General features: G+C 37.1%; 1 protein-coding gene across 4 annotated transcripts in view; it reads right to left on the bottom strand.

The window, feature by feature from the left end:
- Positions 1-542: 542 nt before the first annotated feature.
- CEP70 (centrosomal protein 70) overlaps positions 543-22,842 on the bottom strand; it is a 67,490-nt gene continuing 45,190 nt past the window's right edge. For all 4 annotated transcript variants that reach the window (XM_032265181.1, XM_032265189.1, XM_032265198.1 and 1 more), the window contains 8 exons: positions 21,192-21,266; positions 12,679-12,784; positions 11,373-11,543; positions 6,214-6,360; positions 5,867-6,035; positions 5,585-5,699; positions 4,028-4,107; positions 543-1,276 (listed from right to left, as the gene is read on the bottom strand). In XM_032265181.1, coding sequence (XP_032121072.1) covers positions 1,215-1,276; positions 4,028-4,107; positions 5,585-5,699; positions 5,867-6,035; positions 6,214-6,360; positions 11,373-11,543; positions 12,679-12,784; positions 21,192-21,266 — 925 coding nt within the window. In that variant the 3' untranslated portion in view covers positions 543-1,214. The remainder of the gene's footprint in view (positions 1,277-4,027; positions 4,108-5,584; positions 5,700-5,866; positions 6,036-6,213; positions 6,361-11,372; positions 11,544-12,678; positions 12,785-21,191; positions 21,267-22,842) is intronic.

The raw sequence follows: 22,842 nt of genomic DNA, 5'->3' as shown, positions 1-22,842 counted from the left end.
TGTTTACATTATTGAATATCCAAATACCTTTTTGTATCCAACCCTCAAGACACAAGTTCTTCCACAAATTTTAAGTTAGTGTTTAGAAATGTAACTGCAAGCTATCACAACAAAGAATTTTGAATTTAAAAGGTGCCTATTATCTTATGTCTGATCCCTAAGGTCACAACACCAAGGATGTGGATGCTTGTTTGCTGACATTTACTCACCATTCCACCATGCTGCTTCCTGGAAATGTGTTATAATATTCTACATGCCCACCAACAAGAATGACAGAGAAATCTTCCTAGGCCTGCTACTTACAGAATGGGGACGCCTAGTCCAAAGTGGCTTGTACTCACAGGTATGAGGCAGAACACTGACCCTTAAGAAAATGTGACTAAATATTGAGAATATAGAATAAATACAAGGCAGCAAGTAAAGTACTCTTACATAAAATGCAGCGAGGATACACAAGTTGCCCAAGGAAGGTTCAGCCTAGAAAGAGAATATGACTCATTATTTGTGAGTAATATACAAGTAAGTCACTGAGGACACTTATGTTTGGAAATTCTTTACATAAATTTTATTTGAGATCTCAAGTACTTATAAAAAGTGCATTACATCAAAATTGCAAAAAAGACACTTTCTAAATGAGAGACTTCCATCTACTCATCTATTTTACCCCATGATCCATTTCCTACCCTAACAGAAATGATGAAAATTTTTCTTTCTTTTCTTCCTCCTGCTTTGAAAGGGCAACTGCCATGAGGGGTATCTTAACAGAATGTCCCAATTAATCCTTGCCAGGAGAGCAGTAGCTTCATACTGGCTACACTTAAGAGAGCCCTTGGCATTCCTTTTGCCGTGGCCCAAAGATCACTACAGCCTGAATTTAAAAGATTGCAACATACTACTTGCAATCTCTCTCCCTGAGTTCCTCTTGTACTGACAAACTCCATTCTAAAACAACCTTAAATTTTAAGCACCGAATAATTGCTTAAGAAATGAAGGGATCTAAAGTTAATTAACTACTTTACCTTAGTAACTATTTTTCTGTATAAGAATCTCAAAAGTAATAAAAGTTATATAGATGAAGAATGACCCAATACTAAGAAGGGGATGAATTCTGAGAGCAAATACATTTTATAACCCTGTCTCAAAAGAAGATCAATTCTACAAAATACAAAATGTTAAGAATACAATTTACACAGTAAAAATGATTTGATTTCTTTTCAGTATGAAAGTACTTTTAATTTCTTTACTGCAGGTACAATGGCATCCAAGTCATCAATTTCTGTAACACAAAAACAGTAATAATAAAAGAGAGTAACTTTTCCTAGTGATAAACTCACATGAAATAAGAACCTATATGCAAAGGCAAACCCCAAACAAACCCCAAACATAAAGACATCTCCAATAGTGATGATAGATTATTACTGATTCAGATACAGATGCTTCACAGGGGCTCTGTTTATAAAAGCTACCACATATCTACAAGTACACTCTGATTCTAGTATTAACTTCATTAGCAGCATGCCCTTATTAACAGATCCAACTGCCCACATTTGTGATATGTTGGTGTCTCATTAGATCTATATCACTACACGGGTGCACCTACATGATGAAATCTCAGGTAGAGGCGCCTCCTCCCTGGGTCTCCGTGTAAGGACTTAGGAATTTCTTCTCATAGAACACAGTCTTGTCCTCGTTAATTTTCTTGGGAAGAGTTCTCAGTAGTGGATCACTCTGCCTTTTAGAATGAAAGGTATCTGCCAGCCGGGTGCCGTGGCTCATGCCTGTAATCCCAGCACTTCAGGAGGCCGAGACAGGAGGATCACTTGAGGTCAGGAGTTCAAGACCAGCCTGGCCAACATGGTGAAACCCCATCTCTACTAAAAATACAAAAATTAGCCAGGTATGGTAGTGGGTGCTTGTAATCTCAGCTACTTGGGAGGCTGAGGCAGAATAATCGTTTGAACCCGGGAGGCAGAGGTTATAGTGAGCTGAGATTGTGTCACTGCACTCCAGCCTGGGCGACAGAGCAAGACTATGTCTCCAAAAAAAAAAAAAAAAAAAAAAGTATCTGCCTAATCAAGAAGAGAGAGTTATCAGAGTAAAACCTCAAGGGCAATTTTTTATAGAGCTTAGCTTGGTCCAGCTTACCAGATACTACGAATTCAGGTTCTTCTCTGACAGGCTCTTTCTGAATTTGCTTTTTTCTTCCTAAGACTATCTTATTCTAACTAGCCTTATCCAGATCCCAGCCCTACTTAAGGTAATCCACAATGGCAGGTTCTCTAGATACCCATTATTTTTTTCTAGCTTATTCTGTTAAGCCATTATTAATAAATGCATTCCTTTACATAAAACATGCTTTCTTGGATTCCAGCTCTCTCCATTGCTTAGCTGGATCTTGGTTGCTCTTCATTTAGCCTAAACACATAGCCCATGCTCTGCTACTATTCGTTTAGTTCTTTAAGCTCTCGACTTCAGTCAGAATACTTGTCTGAACCCACTAATAAAGCATCAAGATATGGGAAAGGAGACAAGACCTTGGACCTTGGCTGATATGGGGATTTCCTCAGCCAATCACACCACTTATATGAGAAAAGGAATGGATTTTTAAAAATCACTAAAGGTATACTCCGTATCTGTTACTCAGTATACCACCCTGCACCTAGTAACAAAAAAACCCTCGTTTGCCAGTTTTAAGTTTACCAATGTTAAATATGTTTAACCCCAGAATTTCAACTTTGACCAAAATACAGAATTCATCTGCAGACAAACTGGGCTTTCTGAAGCAGATAATCTTTATGAACTATGCTGAGTGTCATAACATCTGAAAGGAAGTTTCTATAGAAGCATTCTGAAATAAGTGTTAACAGCACACCCTATTAAAATGTTTATTCATGTACCAAATATTTGTGAATATGAGAACATCACTGCTTAATAGCAATCCCAAAGCAAGTAGAATCATATTATTCTATGAAACCAGGCTCTTCAGGACATCAAGGCAACACACTTATACGATTTCGTACCTCATCTCAAGTTTCACTTTCAAATTACATTTTCACTCGCTGTGATCTTTTAAAATATGTGAACAAGCCTAGAGCATGCTCACTCATTGTCTCCCTTGCTTCCCCAGTGCACATACAACTGGTCACAAAACTTCCTTATGTTCACTAGGCTATATATTCTAATTAGATACTTCTTTCATTTATTCTTCTTACCAAGTTTTAATTTACTCATTCTCTTATCTTCCTACTCAAGCTTCATCTCCTCTTCTAAAAGCAAAGAGCCATTAAAAAAAAAAAAAATCTTTCGAATGAGCTATATAGAAAAAAGAATTTACTAGTGAATAAATCACTTTAAAACTTTAAAAATTGTTCTTTTACATTTTTTTCCTTCTTACCTAATAGCAATAACTTTAAAAAATTGTTCTTAATAGTAGGATAAATTAATTTTATAGCCATATGTAGTTACATTTAAGCTAGATAAGGTCTCTATTTTATCTTATGAGTCCTAAGCAAATTTTTTTCCTTTTAGGAGACACTACTACTAATGAAGCCTTCAATCTGACCATCTGTACGAGTGTAACATTTCATCTTTTCCTTTCTATATTTATGACTTTATGTTACTTCCTATCACCAGAGAGGAAATGTTATTTGTATATTTAAAAAATTTTGTAGATAGGTGCTATCTTAAGAAAAAAAAGAGGAAGGAAGGACCTTCCAAGTTCATAAAGTCTACCAATATTTCGCATTAGACAATGACAGAGCCAGGATTAAACTAGGCATAGCCAGAGTAATGCCATTTCTCATGATAAGGTCCTCCAGCAAAGGCAGTTCCTACCTCTGTTAAGAGTCTGGGTTTCTGTTCTGTGGACTAATCCCAACAAACTCTAACTGCTTGCAAGGAATGTGTTTCTAGAACTGTTAGTGGTTTCCAACCACTAGGTAAAAATACTAATCTAGTGACTAAGGAACACCTTTCTCTTAAATGCACTGACATTTATGAATTTAACCATCACCAACAGAGATCTTACCTAAGATTTCAAGTAGCTCATTAGTAAATGCCTGAAATGCTGGGAAAAATTCCTCGTGTTCTTCCAATTTGTTGATAATGCTGTTTAAAAAATGCACAATTTAAACCTAATTTCTAACTGGAGGTTCTTGCATCTGATCACAAACAGAACATTTTCAAAATAGAAACTATGGTGCCAGTTTAAATATAAACTTAACGATCATTTACTACAGTTCTTCCTTTCTGAGTTCTTTGTTAATCTAATATCGCTTTTCTTAAGAAAGCATTTCAGTATCAATGTAAAATTTGTTAAATTTATATATAACATTCTTAACATGGCAAACTTCCCATTAAGCTCAAGGCTTCTTAGAGACACCATGCTTTTATAGCATTTTCTAAAAATAATTAGCTTTTACATCCAGTATCCAATTAAACATTAAGAAAAAATATCAGGCAGGGTGTGGTGACACACACCTGTAATCGCAGCACTTTGGAGACCAAAGCGGAGGATCCCTTGAGGTCAGAAGTTCAAGACCAGTCTGGCCAACATGGTGAAGCCCCGCCTCTACTAAAATACAAAAATTAGCCAGGCGTGGTGGCACATGCCTGTAATCCCAGCTACTCAGGAGGCTGAGGCATGATAATTGCTTGAACCTGGGAGGTGGAGGTTGCAGTAAGCTGACACTGTGCCATTGCACTCCAGTCTGGGTGACAGAGTAAGACTCTGTCTCAAAAAATAAACAAACAAACCAGGTTTTATGTTAGAGATGCCTAGTCTTTTAAAAAATCCTTAACATTTCTCCTCTAATCAAATAATAAGTATACTATTAATGAGTATTCAGTGGTCTATAGTAGTGTCCTAAAAATAGGATTTATTGATATAATCAGAACTACATGAAGTTGCTAACAAGGTTTGAATTTCTCCATATATAATATTTCCTGAGAACAGGATTATGCTGAAGAGTTCCTGACCTTTATAGGCCCTACAATCTATTTTTATTTTGAAAATACTTGGCATTTTCTCTATCCCTAAGGGTGTGAGATTATCTTAGGTTGTCAAGTTGTTTAAAAGATGCTATTCCAAGCCTGGGCACAGTAGCTCACACCTGTAATCCCAGCACTTTGGGAAGCCAAGGCAGGCAGATCGCTTGAGCCCAGGAGTTTGAGACTGGTCTGGGCAATATGGTGAAACCTTGTCTGTCTCTCTACACATGCACACTCGCGCGTGCACGCACACACACACACACGCGCGCGCGCACACACACACAAATTAGCTGGGCGTGGTAGTGCGTGCCTACAGTCACACACAAACACACAGAAAAGATGCTATTCCAAATAGGGAAGGTAAATGAGTTTTGAAAGTCTTTAATTTCACCCATCCATGAATTCTGGACAATAAATACTTATTTTTATTTTTATTGTTTAGAGATAGGCTGTCACTATGTTGCCCAGACTGGACTTAAACTCCTGGGTTCAAGTGATCCTCCCACATCAGCCTCCCAAGTAGCTGGGACTACAGGTGTGTGCCACCACACCTGGCCATTCTGGATGATACTCTGTAAACTTTTGAAACAAATACCTCTGGAGGTCTTCAGGTCCTAATACCTGCATAACCTGCTCATTCACATCTTCATTAATCAGCCTACACAGTTTTCCAACAGTGCTTACCAACACACACAATGAAGATGAACTATCTGCAAAAGAGAAAAGAATATTTTAACAGAGAATTTCCAAAATTACATACAACATTTTATGCTTCAGTTATTCTTGTTTTTACTTAAAAAATTTTTTATCTACTTTTTGTTAATTTATTTAAAACAATTCTTAAATGGGGGCCAAAAATGACAAATTAGGTTATCACCTAATTCTAAGAGTTCTTGGAGGTTTCTCACAGCATTGTTCATTTCTCCAAGCCTAGTATAAACTTCATTCATTCGAGGATAGACTCCATTTAAAGAAGGCACATCAAATAATTTTTGGAAGTGAGAGACAATAGCTTGCAAAGTTTGAAAGTTTGGCATATTGCTGTCCTGTCCAAAAGAGGTAAAAAAAAAAAAAAAGAGTTCATATCTTAAAATAATCCCAAATAAAAACTTTTAAAAGAGAAATAGAACTCTAGTAGAACAAATATTAATATCTACATCAAATTATCAATTTTTGAGATAAGTACATTAGAATGTGACCATTTATATAAGTATTAAGTATTACCTTTTCCTTATTTTCAACTTCTTCCAACATAGTATCTACTATAAACAACAAATCTTCAACTTTGATACCTTCATTTTCATCCTGCTTCTTCAAATTATGCCAAGGTACCAGTTCTGCAGATAGTGTTTTCAAGGACTTATACAAATCCTTTATAACAAAAGAAACTATATGGTATTATTGATTTAAAAAATTTCTATAGTAACATAACACAATAAAATTATAAGTTTTATGTATTTTATAAAATTAATAAAACATAATTATACAGGCAGGTTAAAAAAATATGTATGTAACCATCATCGGTATTTTTTAATAATACTATTACCAATTTAGAACAAGTATGTTAAAATTAGGTTTCTCCAGGTAAATGTAGCCTTTACAGAAAACATTACATATTGATTATTCTGAATCTGGGTGCTCTAAGTAATTTTATGTTATTTATTATTGTTTCATGTTATTTTGTTATTATGAATTGTTGATACACAAAAAATAAACTTGGCCGGGCGCGGTGGCTCAAGCCTGTAATCCCAGCACTTTGGGAGGCCGAGGCGGGTGGATCACGAGGTCAAGAGATCGAGACCATCCTGGTCAACATGGTGAAACCCCGTCTCTACTAAAAATACAAAAAACATTAGCTGGGCATGGTGGCGCGTGCCTGTAATCCCAGCTACTCAGGAGGCTGAGGCAGGAGAATTCCCTGAACCCAGGAGGCAGAGGTTGCGGTGAGCCGAGATCGCGCCATTGCACTCCAGCCTGGGTAACAAGAGCGAAACTCCGTCTCAAAAAAAAAAAAAAAAAAAGAATAAACTTGCCCTTGTATTTTAGTTTTGAATATAACAGATTTACTGAGATGTAATTCAGATACCATAAAATTCACCCTCATTAAATATACAATTCAGTTTTAATATTTTCACACATGTACAAACATCAGCACTATCTAATTTCAGAACATATCCATTACCCCAAAAAGAAATCTCAGATCCACTCACAGTCAGTCCTTCCTTCCTCATTTTCCCCTCCCCACAGTTCCAGGGGTTAACCTCTAAACTATTTTCTGTTTCTATGGATTTGCCTATTCTGGCCATTTTGCATAAATGGAATTATACAATAAGTAGTCTTTTATGAATGGCTTCTCTCGCTTAGTATAATGTTATAACATGTATCTCCAGGCAAGTTTTCAATGTGAAAGGTTCTCTAAATGTATTCTACTTTATAATACTCTATTTTGTTTTCTTGGCCTAGTTGTGATGCCCTAACTGATTTTAAACTGTGCACAATGGGCAAGGCTACTGAAAGTTTACAGTTCTAGACTGGACAATCGACAAATGTTTACTGAACATCTACTACAGGCTGAGAATCCCTAATCCAAAAATCTGAAATGCTCTAAAATCTGAAACTCTGAGCAACATAACACTCAAAAGAAATGCTCATTAGAGCATTTTGAATCTTGGGTTTTTTGATCAGGGATGGTCAAATGGCATATACTCCAAAATCTGAAAAAATTCTTAATGTAGCCCCAAGCACCGCAGATAAGGGATACTCAATTCATATATGTATGGAACAGTGCTTAGTCCTTTAGAACAATGCTGTCCAAAAGAAATGTAATGCAAGCCACAATAATTTTAAGTTGTCTACAGCCATAGTATGGAAAGTGAAAAGAAACATGTGATATTAACTGTAATAATATATTTTATTTAACCCAATATATCCAAAATATTATCATTTCAATATAAAATCTGTATTTTAATTTTTCCCATATGAAGTCTTCTAAATCCAGTGTATATTTTACACTTCTAACACATCTCAATTAGGACTAGCCACCTTTCAAGAGATCAATAACCACATGCAGCTAGAGGCTACCATACTAGACAGCACAGCTCTAGAGAACAGAAAGAAGTACAAGAAATTCCTCCTTTGTCTAACTTATTTTAGTACTTCACTTGACACTCTCCACTTAAGGCTCAGATTTCACATATTGGTAGCTTTAACCTTTCAATTGGTAGGAAGACAGTTACCTATTTTAGTAATTCATAGCAATAAATTCTGTGCCAAATGAATGTTTTACAATCAGTGCCACTAGAATTTGTAGAAAAAAAAAAAAAAGCAAGCAACAGCATAATGACACCTTTATTAACCAATGCTCCAGCTACAAGGCACATTTATAAAGTCATTTATGGAAAAAAAGCACATCCAATCTAATACATTTTTGCTTCAGAATAAGAGTATTACAAAGCTAAGGAGAAAAGACCTTCTGGTCTCCTAAGCAGTGAGAGGATGGTTGTAGCACAGTCCATCAAGTAAGCTCTGAAAAATATGAGGGTCTCCTAGGTTCTTTACATTGCCCAGTTGTGGAGATGTAGAAGTACTACCATGGGCCGGCCTACCATGTATGTCTAGCCTCTGAAGCACTGAAGAATAGGAAAGTGAAAGTATTCAAGACTGTACTGGGTTGGGGGCAGCTATAACATCTGTAGTTCACCTTTCTTGGAAAGGCAGGAGGGAAAAGACAGAAAGATGGAGGCAGCTGGCTCCATGTCCTTCCCGGCTTTCTTTTCTTCCAATTTTAAAAACTAGTAAAATTGACATAAAATTCACCATCTTAACCAGTTTTAAAAGTAAGTCCAGTGTTATTAAATATGTTCATAGTGTTGTGCAACCAACACCACCATCCATCTCCATAACTCTTCATCTTGTAACACTGAAACTTTACATCCATTAAACAATAACTTCCCGTTTCCTTCTCCTGCTAGCAATCACCACTCTACTTTGTCTTTATGATTTTCACTAAGTATCTCATGTAAGTGGAATCATATAAGTGGCATCTTCTTGTGACTGGCTTATTTCACTTAGCATAATGTCATCATAATGTTCACCTATGTTGCATGGGTCAGAATTTCTTTCCATTTTATGGCTGAATAATATAGTACTGTACATATATACCACATTTCGCTTATCCATTCATCCCTCAAACCTATCCTACTCTTTAAAGCCAAATTTAACCTAAGGGGAAAAACTAATCTGGGAAGATAGTTGTCCCAAATTTAGAGGTTGCTACATTATAAATAACCTGATACGAGGCCTCAGAGAATCTCATGTAGTTTCTTAATTTGGACCCTGAAACTGTAGCATTATTAATATCTGAGGCACTGCTCAAAATTCATGAGTTACTTCAATGGCAGAGTAACTAATTCTTAATTTCTTCTTGGGTGCCCTCAGAATATTCTACTATAAAGCGAATTCCTGCCTCCTCCTACTCAGGAATCTATACAATAGCAAGAACTCACCACCACGGCAAAGCTTTTCTTGGGGGCTATAATCAGAGTGTTCTCTTTCTCCTCCAGACTCTACAGCACAAGTTATCGGCATCATTCACTTAGAACTTCATCACAGGTAATAGATTTTTATGTCACTAATTTCTTTTAATGATACTATAAATGATTAAGTTTTGTTTCATATTTTCTAGTATATTTTGTCTCTCTAGTCTGAATCTTGTGTTTATCCCATAATGGCTTAGCATGTTAAATGAGCAATAAGTATCCATTAATGTGATTCTTCCCTTTGTCTTTTTTCCTTTTCTAGTCTTTTCTCTTAGGAAGGCTAGGGCCTTTTCTAGTCCATCCCGTCTGTGAAGGAGAAAGGTGGAGTCAGCCCTGTTCCCTCCTACTGGGAGAACCCTCTGACGGGCAATGATTGAGGAAATACCATGATATACCCTCTTCTGAGATACAGAGTGGAAGAACTCCAGCCTATAAAGTAAGTATATTAATCCAGCACTGTCACTCAATCAAAATGTCTATGTATTGTATAGCTCTGCCTGAGCCCTATATAAAAAGGAAAATTCTAATAATTTATTTTAATTCTATAAAAAGAAATTTTTTAAAAATTAACATCACCACCCCCAATTTCGTTGTCTTGGAATATATTACTCTGCTTCATTAGTTTAACAAATATTAATTGAGCACTCATGCATCAGGAGGATCTTGGGGACGTATCAGAGAACAAATAAGACAAAACACTGTCTTCATGGAGTTTATACATTCTTAACAGATACCTTCTGCATTATTTGTACTTCATGTAATAGGACTTCTGTGGCAAACACTTATTGAATTACGTTTTCATTAACAGACGTACGCTATGTATTATATTAAGTTATTAAGAAATCTAAAGTTTAGGCCGGGCGCGGTGGCTCAAGCCTGTAATCCCAGCACTTTGGGAGGCCGAGGCGGGTGGATCACAAGGTCAAGAGATCAAGACCATCCTGGTCAACACGGTGAAACCCCGTCTCTACTAAAACTGCAAAAAATTAGCTGGGCATGGTGGCGCGTGCCTGTAGTCCCAGCTACTCAGGAGGCTGAGGCAGGAGAATTCCCTGAACCCAGGAGGCGGAGGTTGCGGTGAGCCGAGATCGCGCCATTGCACTCCAGCCTGGGTAACAAGAGCGAAACTCCGTCCCCAAAAAAAAAAAAAAAAAAAAGAAATCTAAAGTTTAAAGGGCAAAGAAGTTAAATGCTACTGATTTCAACTATTTACTTTTCAGCAAACTAGTTAACAAAAACTGAAAAAACCTGAAGCTACACAATAAAGACATGATAACTCTATAAAGTAAATAAAATGTAGTCTTCCATTAATAAATAGGATAGGGAAAGGTGGGGTTGGCTGCTAGCTTACTATTTGTTCTAGAGAATAAGCAGAGATGGAGATAAGCTCAGTTCTGAGAGACAGAAAATAAAGTGTGAAGAGGGAGAAAATATCCCCAATTATAATGAAATAAAGGAAAAGACATTATATCTGAAGAGGAATAAGGGCCAAGAAAATCGTAGCATGGTGATACCAACAGGAGGCAGGTGAAGGTAGAATAGGGAAGGGCCTAGAAGTACAATGTGGATCCGCTACAGATTTTCAATAAGGACATTAAGCCAAAAATTTCTTGTCTGGTAGAACCTTAGAGGAGGTAAAGCTTACAATAATGACAACATCAGACAGACTACCTAAAATAGATATGTAAATAGGAAGATTTCAGTTTTAGATAATAAGTTTTTCATCTTTACAGTTAACCCAAAAATTAAGCTCTATTTAATTTTTACCCCAAATTAAGTCCTATTAATAAAGCACATAGAGTCCAGCAGATATTCAAAGCATATAAAGAATATTCAACCCCTTACCTTTAGGGATGTCAGTTGATCTGCCCACATTTCTATTATGGGAACAAGATGCTCAAATCCACAATCTTGAACAAGATCTTTATTAAAATTTTGGGATCCCCCTTTGCTCTGTTTATAAATTATTACTGGAGCTCTTGGATTGTGAATAATTGAGTTGATGCTACACAGCACCTTTAAAAAAACAGTATATTTAGTCAAAATATTTATCCTATGCCTACAAAGTTATATATTTTAATGGTGTGCTTTATATGTCTATATATTATATATATATATATGTATTTCATTAAACATACAAAGAGAATTATCATAAGGAATTGGCTCATGCAATTATGAAGACTGACAAGTCCCAAGATCTGCAGTGAGGAAGCGAATACCCAGGAAAGCTAATGGATATTTGCGGTCTGAACGCAGGCAGACAGAGACCCCTGCAGGTGCTGTTTCAGTTTGAGTCTGAAGGCAGGAAAAAAACCAGTGTCCCATCTGGTTTTTTTGTCCCAGCAGTCAGGCAGGAGGAGTTCCCTCTTACTCAGCCTTTTGTTCTACTCAGGCCTTCAAATGATTGGATGAGGCCCACCCCATTATGAAAGGCAGTCTGCTTTACTACGTCTACTGATTTGGATGTCAATCTCATCAAGAAGCACCTTCCCGGACACATGTGAATGATGTGTAACCAAATGTCGGGCATCCTGTGCCCCCAGTAAAGTTAAAACAAAATTAACTATTACAAACACCCATATAATCACTACCTAGGTTCAGCAATTGTTAGTATTTTGCCATGTTTGCTCACTATCTGTGTTTTTAGGTGAACCATTTGAAGAAAATGTGGACATCCTAACTCTTCACCCTCAAATAATAAAGCGTGCATCTTTTAAAAGTGGGCATATTCTCCTACAAATTCACAAGACCATTATCAGATGACTTAAGGAAATTAACAGTAATCCCCAGGCTGAGTATGGTGGCTCATGCCTGTAATCCCAGTACTTCGGGAGGTTGAGGCAGGAGGATCACTTGAGCCCAGGAATTCAAGGCTGCAGTGAGCTATGATAATGCACTCCAGCCTGGGCAACAGAGCAAAACCCTGTGTCCAAAAATAGTATCATTGATGCCTGGATTGAATTTTAAATATCTTAATATGTTAATACAGTATACTATTTGACTACAACCCTCTCCCCATAAGTGATGAGTTCTACCTTACATATTATCCAAGGAAAAAAAAGGAGACATCAAAAAGCATGTTTAAAGAGAGAAGAATAAAGCCATTCATGACAAATGTCAGTCTTTTTGTCATGAAAAATTAATTCAGTACCTGAAAGTATCTCTGGTCAATTAGGGCCTGTTGCTGATTATATTTGCTGGGCTCATCTTTTTTCTCTGTGTCCTCAGCCTTCTTATGACTAATAAGCTCCTGTAATCTAAAAGTGGGAAAGAAAAATCAAGATAATACAAAATTATTTCCTAGACGCTGGATCAAGGTGATAAATTAAGTCAGTGATCCAGCCACCCTTCCAAAAGCCTTACATCACTTTACTTACATGTGTGCATACATGTATGTATGTGTGTATATATATATATTTATAAACACATACACATATGCATGTATAGTTTAAAAATTTTTAAGTCATATTGTCACTAGAAAACAAGAAGGAATAAATCACAAATTAAAAGGAATCTCTGAAGACAGAAAAGATCAGATTGAAGAAGAAAGTGCTAACCACTTCCCAACACACACTCACAAAAGACAGAACAAGAAAGAAATACAACAAAGGATGGATGCAACTTCCGTCCAAGGGGCTCCAAGCTTACAGACTAAAGGTAAAGGGAGCAGGGAGCAGGAAGCATAGGAAGGGCCATTGGTTTGGGTACTGTAGCAAGAACAGCTAGACATTTGGTCCCTCTCTCTTTGTATTCTACTAGCAGCAAAGAACAGACCACAGCGATGCCTGGACCAGTCAAAAGGGCATGGAGATCCAAGAGACCATTGCCCCACGTGGCTGCTAGATTGCTGGGAGAAAGGAGAGTCTCTTTATCCAGAAATATAACTATGTATAAGAGTATCCACCTAGTAGCAAACAGTTGTCCTTCTCCAAATATCTCTTAAGACAGGCTGTAATTATCTTTCCCCTCCCTCCTGACGCCTATGAAAACAGTACAGTAGTACCCACTGATCTGTAGTTTCACTTTCCATGGTTTTAGTTACGCAAGGTCAACCAGGGTCCAAAAATATTAAATGGAAAGTTCCAGAACTAAGTTTTACATTGCACACTATTCTGAGTAGTGTAATAAAATCTCACACTATCCCACTCCATCCCAGCTAGGATGTGATTCATCCCTTTGTCCAGCTTATCCATGCGGTATACACTACCCACCAATAAATCACTTATTAGCCATCTTGGTTATCAGATCAACTGCTGGGGTATCACGGTGCTAATGTTCAAGTACAAACCTTTACCTAACTTAATAATGGCCCCAAAATGTAAGAGTATTGATGGTGGAAATTTGCATATGCCAAAGAGTAGTCATAAAGTACTTCCTTTAAGTGAAAAGGTGAAAGTTCTCCACTTAAGAAAAAAATTGTATGCTGAGGTTGCTAAGATGTATAGTAAGAACGAGTCTTCTATCTGTGATATTATGAAGAAGGAATAAGAAATCTGGGCTAGTTTGTTGTTGCACCTCAAACTGCAAAAGTTACAGCCACAGTGTGTGATGCATGCTTAGTTAAGATGGAAAAAGTATTAAATTTGTGGGTGGAATACATGGACAGAAATGTGTTCCAATTGACAGCAACTGGGTTTGGTTCTATCTGAAGTCTCAGAACATATCCTCCACTGATAAGGGGGGACTACTATAGTCTCTTAATAATCCTTCAACTTACCCCCCTTCAATTTGAATATGCTATCAGTTTCCTGCTGGGACTTCAACCCATTAAACCAACTCCATGGCTCATTAATGATGCACTCTGACCTGCTGTTTGTAAAACAGAATAGTAAAATTCCAGCATGTCATTTTCCTGTTGAAAATTGATTTCCCATTGCTTTATGTGCTAAATCTAATTTCTCTGGGCTAGCATTCAAAACTCAAATTCTGCATGCTGTCAGTCCTAACACAATATTTGGGTTTGTTTTTTTTTTCTCTTTTTTGCTTTTTGGAGATAAAGTCTCACTGTTTCCCAGGCTGGAGGGCAGTGGCGCAGTCTTGCTTCACTGCCTCCCAGGTTCAAGCAATTTTCCTGCCTCAGCCTCTTGAGTAGCTGGGACTACAGGCATGCACGACCACATCCAGCTAATTTTTGTATTTGTTTATTTGTTTGTTTTTAGTAGAGACCTGGTTTCACCATGTTGCCTAGGCTGGTCTCAATCCCCTGACCTTAGGTGATCCACCCAGCTTGACCTCCCAAAGTCCTGGGATTACAGAGGTAAGCCACTGCACCGGGCCAGTCACACAATATTTCTCCTGACTCCTTTTTTACTTGATTCTACTACTTCCCTACAATTACCTACTCCAGTCACATATATTGCCCTTATGTTCACTCAGTTGCTATTCGCTACTCTAGTGAGTATGTCTCCAAGTCAAATTATAAATAACTTCCTACCTATTTACCACATTCATATTCTTCACAGTTCTGCCTAAAGGCAGTGCCATGAGCATATTATCTAGAACAAAAAAGGACACAGAAAAGCTGATATGGCCTCTAGAAGGACTAGAAGTAAACTGACATATCTGAATTTAAATGCCAGTTCCTTTCACTTATATGAACACGTTCAACTTTCAATGAATTGTTTGCAAATCTAATTAATAAATGTTATACTGTGGATATACACATTTTTGCTGTTAGTGCAATAATCTAAATGTATAATTGCATGTACTGATTACAGTTACTCTGGGAAATGAAATGTGATTCCATTAACCAGATGAATAAAGAGATACCCTCAATGACAGTAACTAAAATGTATTGGGAGCCTAATGATGATAACTAGCAGGTACTGAGAGCCTTCTCTATGCAGGAATTCGAAGCACTTTACATGTATTAACTCATTTAGTCCCATTGTTTTTCTAAGTTTATAGAAGACAATGATTAGTAACAGCTGGGGACTCACAGGAAACTGGTTCACTTAGTCTCACAGAAAATACCTGCCATTACAGTACTACTGAAAACTTCATGTTCTGCAAAATCATGCAAGTAATTAACAGGGCTCAAGAGAAAATAGTATTAGAAACCAGACTACTTACAAATGATGTAGCTTTGGGGCTGGAGAACAAAAACAAATGGTGCCTCAGGAGTTAAGTTGGGCAGATCAAGCATGTCTGGAAGTTGCCTCAGGAGATATTAAGAATGCATAGACAACAAAGAAAAAATGTTGGCTTAAGGATACCAAGACATGAAGATTGAAGTGGAGCCCTGGGCCAAAGAAGCTGAGGTTAAAACGGGCAAAGGAGGAAGTGCAACTTGCTTCCAGCCTATAGTCTGTCTAATGCTGGGGGTCAGGGAAGGAGTCCAGAGTATTGTTGTTTATTCTAAATTTTCTTAAACTAGAGCTAAAAGGGCACTTGCCTGTGTACTAGCAAAGCCTGCCCTTTTACTGAAGGCCATACATATTACTACTGTTATTCTAGTGCCTTGAGTCTAGGAAAAACCACACATGAACAATACAACTTCTACGTTATATTGCTGATGATTCCCTCATTTTCTATTTGCACAACTTAATTGGCATTTTAGAAACCTGTGTTGTAGCAGTCTGGGCTATACTCAGAAATATGCTAGAGTTGTTCTACAGTCTCCAGAGCAGTCATGAAGGGCCTGAAGGATATTAAAAATCCACTAGGAGTGGCTAAGGGTACTTTATATGCTTTGCAGACACTCATTCCATGTATTCAGCAGCAGTAACTATGTTCTTTTGTGGACACTGAAAAAACAGAAAACTGTACCTCCAACTTAAAATATGCTGTGTTATCTCCTATTTTGCATAGCCATCTCCGTATCTTTCTATGTGCAGAAACTTTATGGCTTTTAACTGCCTCTGTTAGAGCCTTTCCATGATCTCACAGTGGAATAAGATCCATGCTGGAAATGAGGAACAAGTTAAAAAGAGGACTGCCTTTTTAAAAATCCCACAATTTAGCTACATTGATACAAAACACATAGGTGCATCAGTGTGAACCTCTCAAAGCTATACTGTTCCCCAAGTTTTTTACCCTACAATCTTAGGGCTTTCTAAGATGGTTAGTGATGAAAAGAAGGGTGGTTCACTTCAACCCAGCACCAAACTCCGAAGGCAAGTGTTTCTCTAGGTGAAAAGTCCAGCTCCTGGCTAAAATCCAATGTATTATATTTCAGGCACAGCTATAGGTAATTACAAAGGCTTTGCCTGGAAGATCTCATGGCAGGAAAGCTGTCCTTTCCACACCAGACATGATGCACAGCTTGTCCACTGCAATCTCTAGAGAAAGTTGCACTCAAGGACGTACCTCCTTTCCTTCCTGAAAGCTATACTACTACTATTGTTATACTAGTGCCTTGCCACAAGCATTTCTGCATTCCTACCCTAGGCACCTCCATTGGGGGCCTCTTTACTTGGAGCTTAGACTGAAGCACGTGTCAAGTACCTCTAGCTAAGATATCCTTGCTGGTGGAGGAGCCTTAATTAAAATACTTTTCTCCATTCTGACTCAGTGCTTTTCCACTCCTAGCCTTTCTTCTCCCTACACCTTAAAACAGCAGGAATCTTTTGTGCAGGACTCCTAGGCAATGAGATGCTTCCCTCCATCTGGGTGTGTGTCAGACTGTTCCTCACCTGGTGCCAATTCAGAAGGAAAATGCAACATTGAGGAGTCAGCCCTTTTAATTTTGGCCTCTTGTTTATCCTATAGCAGTAACTGAAAAGTTGGATTGTTAATTTGTTTGGCTCATTGGCTTCAAGAGCTAACTGCTTCAAGAACTGTCAGCTCAACACAGAGTGACTATAAGATTTTGTTTTTACCCTAGCAAAACATAAATAGTATTGAAAAATTCTATGAAATTAGTGTAGTCCCTTTGTTTATCTTACAGGGACAGACCTATTTAATCACTTCTTAACAATTTAATTTTATAATCGGCCCCTTTTTAGTATTAACTCAAGAAGAGTCCATGTTCTCCCCTGTTAAATGAATAGCCTTATTTGACATTGAAGGTTGGTTAACTACAAATCTAAAAAAACAAACTCAGTTTTCTCTGGTTCCAAAAGGAAAAGAGACTATACCCTCTTTCATTTTTCTTGCAGCATTTCCTTTGGAAAAATCTGTAACTGTAAATCCTTTATCTCTTTAAGATGTAGGTAAATCTTATTAACAGCTAAATAAAGCTCTTGCCAGTTTTGAATCCCAGCAATGTCTTTCTTGGGGGCTTTGGAACCATTTCTTTGAAATGTGAACATCTTGGAAGATGGTACCCTGCTTCCCTATCTCTGATGGAATTTTATCTAGGGTCCTGGTCCCAAGCTGTAACCTCTTACTTATCAAAAAGACACTATAAGTTTTTATTTTTCCTCTCATATAGATAATTAACATGTACATAATGGTATCTGCCTGGCTATACAAAAGGGTGACATTTCTTCTGTCTTTGTAATATCTCTAACAGATTTCCTGTAATGTGCATCACAATCTGATTGAAAGCCTATTCAGTAATAAAACTATTTCTTTTCTTTTTTTCCTACATTTGTAAAGAGAATTCACTGGATTGACAGGAGATTTTATTTTTAATTATTTCTTCGCATCAGTAGTACTTTGAAAAAATATTCTATGTCTGGCACTATAGAAAATAAAAGTTCTTTAAGTTTTACCTTGAAAAAATTTTTTTCATTGAGTGCTTGGTTTAGTTCTAATTGTGTGGTAGCTAAGAGTATGAGGTTTGGAGTCAAAATGATTGGGTAAGCATCTGATTTCTATTCAAGTTCTTCCACATATGAGTAACCTGTATAACTTGGGCAAGTTATACAATACTTCCAAATTTGTTTCCATGTCTAGATACTACCAAAGTTTTAAACTTTAAAAAGCGATTTAAAAACAAAAACACGCTGGACGCAGTGGCTCATGCCTGTAATACCAGCACTTTGGGAGGCCGAGGTGGGCAGATCATGAGGTCAAGAGATCAAGACCATCCTGGCAAACGGAAACATCATCTCTACAAAGTACCCAGACACAGCAGCGTGCACCTGTAATCCCAGCTACTCAGGAGGCTGAGACAGGAGAATCGCTTGAACCCAGGAGATGGAGGTTGCAGTGAGCCAAGATCATGCCACTGCACTCCAGCCTGGGTGACAGAGTGAGACTCCGTCTCAAAAAAAACAAAAACAAAAACCACAGACATAATTTCTTCAAAATTTAGCAGAAAAATATAGCAGGAATTGGCTCTGAATCATAATTTTAAATGACAATAAGTTACTCTAAAGACCAGAGCTCAAATAAACCATATATATACATATATATGTATATATATAACTATATGTGTGTGTGTGTGTGTGTGTATATGTGTATATATATATATATATATATATAGAGAGAGAGAGAGAGTAAATTCTCATTCATGGTAGTTATGGTCTATAAAATCACCATGAATGCTGAATTAGCAAATACTGAACCACTACTCCTAGGGGAAATACAGGGTCAGTTTCCTGCAAGCCTCTGGTCACATTTTCCTTAACTGATCAATATATAACCTCTTTGTATGTTTCTATTTAAATACACCTTTTAAAAAATATATTGTCAATTCATTAACACAACTCATGGACAGCAGGGCTCAGTAACTCATGCCTGATAAAGCTTATCTAATAGGTGTTTTTTCTACAAGGTATATTATAGCCTTCTAGTGCATAAGAACAACAAACAGCACTTCAGCACTAACTCAGGGGCCATCTTAAAGAAATCATCTTAAAAACATTTTTTTTTTTTTTTGCATTTCCATGCTTTTTGTTGGTGATGATGCTCACATAACAGGGCAGAACATCATCTTGTTTGAAAACTAAGCACGTGTGTCTTGGGTGACCCAAATTATTTGCCACTCTGTACATGTCCATGAATGACTGCAGGTACTATATTGATTTTGTGATTGTAAATAAATTTTAGCAGGTAGGCAAATTTATAAATATGGAATCTATGAATAAAGATAATATATATCTGTATGTGTGTTAAGTGCATGCACGTGTGTACGTGTGTGCATATCTTATACACTTGCTTTAGAGTCAACAGGTTTCCTTCTCTTTTTACCTCCCCACATCCTCCTTCTCCCAGTTGCTTTTCTCTCAATCTCCTATCTCATTAATCATACCCACAACTGCCTTGTTATTCAGGGTTAAAACTTGGGAGACTTTTGATTCTTCCTTTTCCCCCACAACTCCCTATATTCAGCCCATCATGAAGTCCTATTAGTTCTACCTCCATTCTCCAATTCCAAATACTTCTCATCACCTCTACTTCTGCCACCTTTGACCATGTCGCTACTATCTCTTGTCCAAACTCATATAATGGCTACTCTCCCACTATTTTATGTTTAGTACATATAGTATATTGAAACTGTATTATTTATTTTTTCATTGTCTTTCTCCCTTCATGTAATCTCTATGAGGAACCTCTTCTATTTGGTTTACCACCACAACCAGTGCCAAGAATGCCAAACGGGTGTAAGAACTATAAGTACCCAAAATGTCAAGGAATAGCAGGAAATGAATAATTATTCATTGACTATGCATGCATCCTTTCTGAACCTTCCACTTCTCTTTTCTTAGTTTTCCTCCCCTAATATCTTTTTATTGTGGGGAGGGGCAGGGACAGGGCTCTGTTACCCAGGCTGGAGTGTAGTGGTGTGATCACAGCTCACAACTTTGACCTCCTGGGCTCAAGCAATCCTCCCACCTCAGCCTCCTACGTAAATGGGGCTACAGGTGCGCACCACCACACCTGGCTAATTTTTAAATTCTTTGTAGAGACAAGGACTGACTACATTGCCCAGGCTGGTCTCGAACTCCTGGACTCAAGCAATCCTCCTGACTCAGTCTCCCAAAGTGCTGGGACTATAGGCGTGAGCCACTGCACCTGGTCCCTATTATTTTAACTCAGTATATAACTCCTGGACATCCATGATACTTGCCTGTCACTGTTACATGTTGCCACAGGAAGGAGGAAACATAGCTGTCACTGAGAACTGAATCATATATGCTAATACAACTGACTTAATACATTTAATGCATATATTAACTCACAGCTTTCAAAATATTTCATACCAACACTCCCCAAACTGCTTTCTCAAATCCCATTCCCCCGAATCAAAGAGTACACATAGATAATCTTCAAAAAACACCATCACTGTTTGAGATCAACTCTTTGAAACACTGAGCACTGGCTTTTCAAAGTCAGGAAGGGTACAAGCAGCAGATACAAATGGCTCATTGCATTCCCTCTGGTACTTTTAAAGTGTGATAAGGCTCACTTTAAAATATTCAGATCATAACTACCAACAACAAAAATTGCGGGCTTGTCACTTCTAATTTCATTGATTCTCTTGCAATGCTTCCATTACTTCCAAAGATAATTTTCTATTTAAAGTCTTTGTCCTTTATTACTTCAGGCAACTACCTTTTTCTGCTCTCACTTAAGATGAATATATAGCCAAATCCAACACAGTAGAAATTGCTCTTAAACTGTGAAACCAGAAATACCCCTTTTTAATGTCATTTTCCCCATCAGCCTGGTAAGTCCAAATCAAAGCCACTAGGAGGTAGCATAAGCTGACCTGTAATAAAAATAAATAAAAAACCCTAATAAAAGCAATAATTTTGGTAAAAATATAATTACTTGACATTTTTCTTAAGGGCTTTTTCCAGTTTTTTCACCTGCTGTTTATAAAGTCTTAATTCATGCTGTGTGGGCCTGTGGAAAATAAACAATGATAAATTAATTCAATTTACTGAATAAAACCATAAAGGTACTTAATAAATGACATACAGTACTTTGTTACTTGTCACAAATATACTTATTAAACTTCTGAAAATATTTCATGACTGCTAATTTGGCGTTTATTGGTCATTTAGATTTCTTCTGTGTAATCCCTTATTCAAAATCTTTTAGTCATTTTTTGCTGCTAATCTATTACTTGTTTTTATAGTGAAATATTTCAAGTATATAGACAAAAACAGAGAATATTATAACAAATCCTGGTGTATCCACCACCTCACTTTATCAAATTTGAATATTTGAATAAGATTCAAAATTTAACTCAAACTTTATACATATACTATACTTAAAATTCCACATGTCCCTCATTAATGTCATTCTTCTCCTTCCCATACCATAGATAACCACTGTCCTCAATTCATTGTTCATTATTCCCATGTATGTTTTTAACTTTTTACTACATATTTATATAATCATAAATTTACATATTATTTTGTGCAAGGTTTTCACACTTTATATAAATGGCTTATGCTGTAGGTATCAGGCCCCTCTCCATTGGGGCATAAGCTTTTTTTCTTTTTGAGATAGGGTCTCACACTGTCACTTAGGCTGGAGTGCAGTGGCATGAGTTCAGCTCACTGCAACCTCTGCCTCCCAAGTTCAAGCCATTCTCCCACCTTGGCCTCTTGAATAGCTGGGACTACCATGCCTGGCTAATTTTTGTCTTTTTTGGTAGAGACAGGGTTTTACCAAGTTGCCCAGGCTGGTCTTGAACTCCTCACCTCAGGAGTTCGCCTCAGCCTCCCAAAGTGCTAGGATTACAGGCATGAGCCATCATGCCCAGCCATTAAAGTATAAGCTTTATGAGAAAAAAGACATTTGTTTTGGTCTTTGCTTTAGGTTTGGGACAGTGTCTAACTTATGAGAGGTATTCAAATATTTGAATAAAAAAAGGATCGACAATGTTCATCCTTTATTACTGTCAACATAGAGAGTGTCATCCTTCTGTAGCTATGCTGGATATACATTTCTGTTGTGTGCCATTATAAGTTTTACTTTTCTTCTCATCCCACAACATAGGAATAAGAATAACAAGGCATTCTAGTATAATTTGAGCATGAGAACTTCAATGGTTTAAGACTGAATCTAATATAGTAAATATTAATGTATTGTACATTTCAAAATCACTAAGAGTTTTCAGCCACAAAAAGTATTTGAGGTGATGAATATGTTAATTAGCCTGATTTAATTATTCTGCATTGTACTCATGAGTTGTAACATCACTTTGTGCCTCATAAATATATACAGCTATAATTTGTCAATTACCAATTAAAAATAAAAATTTAAGTAATCATGCTGAGTGAAAGAAGACAGACAAAAAAGAGTAAATATTGTATAGCTCCACTTTAAAGTCGAGGAAATATACACTAATGTAAGACTGAAAGCAAATCAATGGTTGCCTGAGGCAAAGGCAAAAAGGGGTGAGAGGAAGGGATTACAAAAGGGGCAAGAGATAACTTTTAGGGTGTTTGTTTTTTGGTTTTTTGTTAAG

Source organism: Sapajus apella, unplaced genomic scaffold (assembly GCF_009761245.1).
Source record: "Sapajus apella isolate SASKATOON/1434 unplaced genomic scaffold, GSC_monkey_1.0 scaffold4, whole genome shotgun sequence".
Lineage (NCBI taxonomy): Eukaryota > Metazoa > Chordata > Mammalia > Primates > Cebidae > Sapajus > Sapajus apella.
The sequence above is the reverse complement of the archived record's forward strand: the minus strand, read 5'-3'. Positions and strand labels throughout refer to the sequence as shown.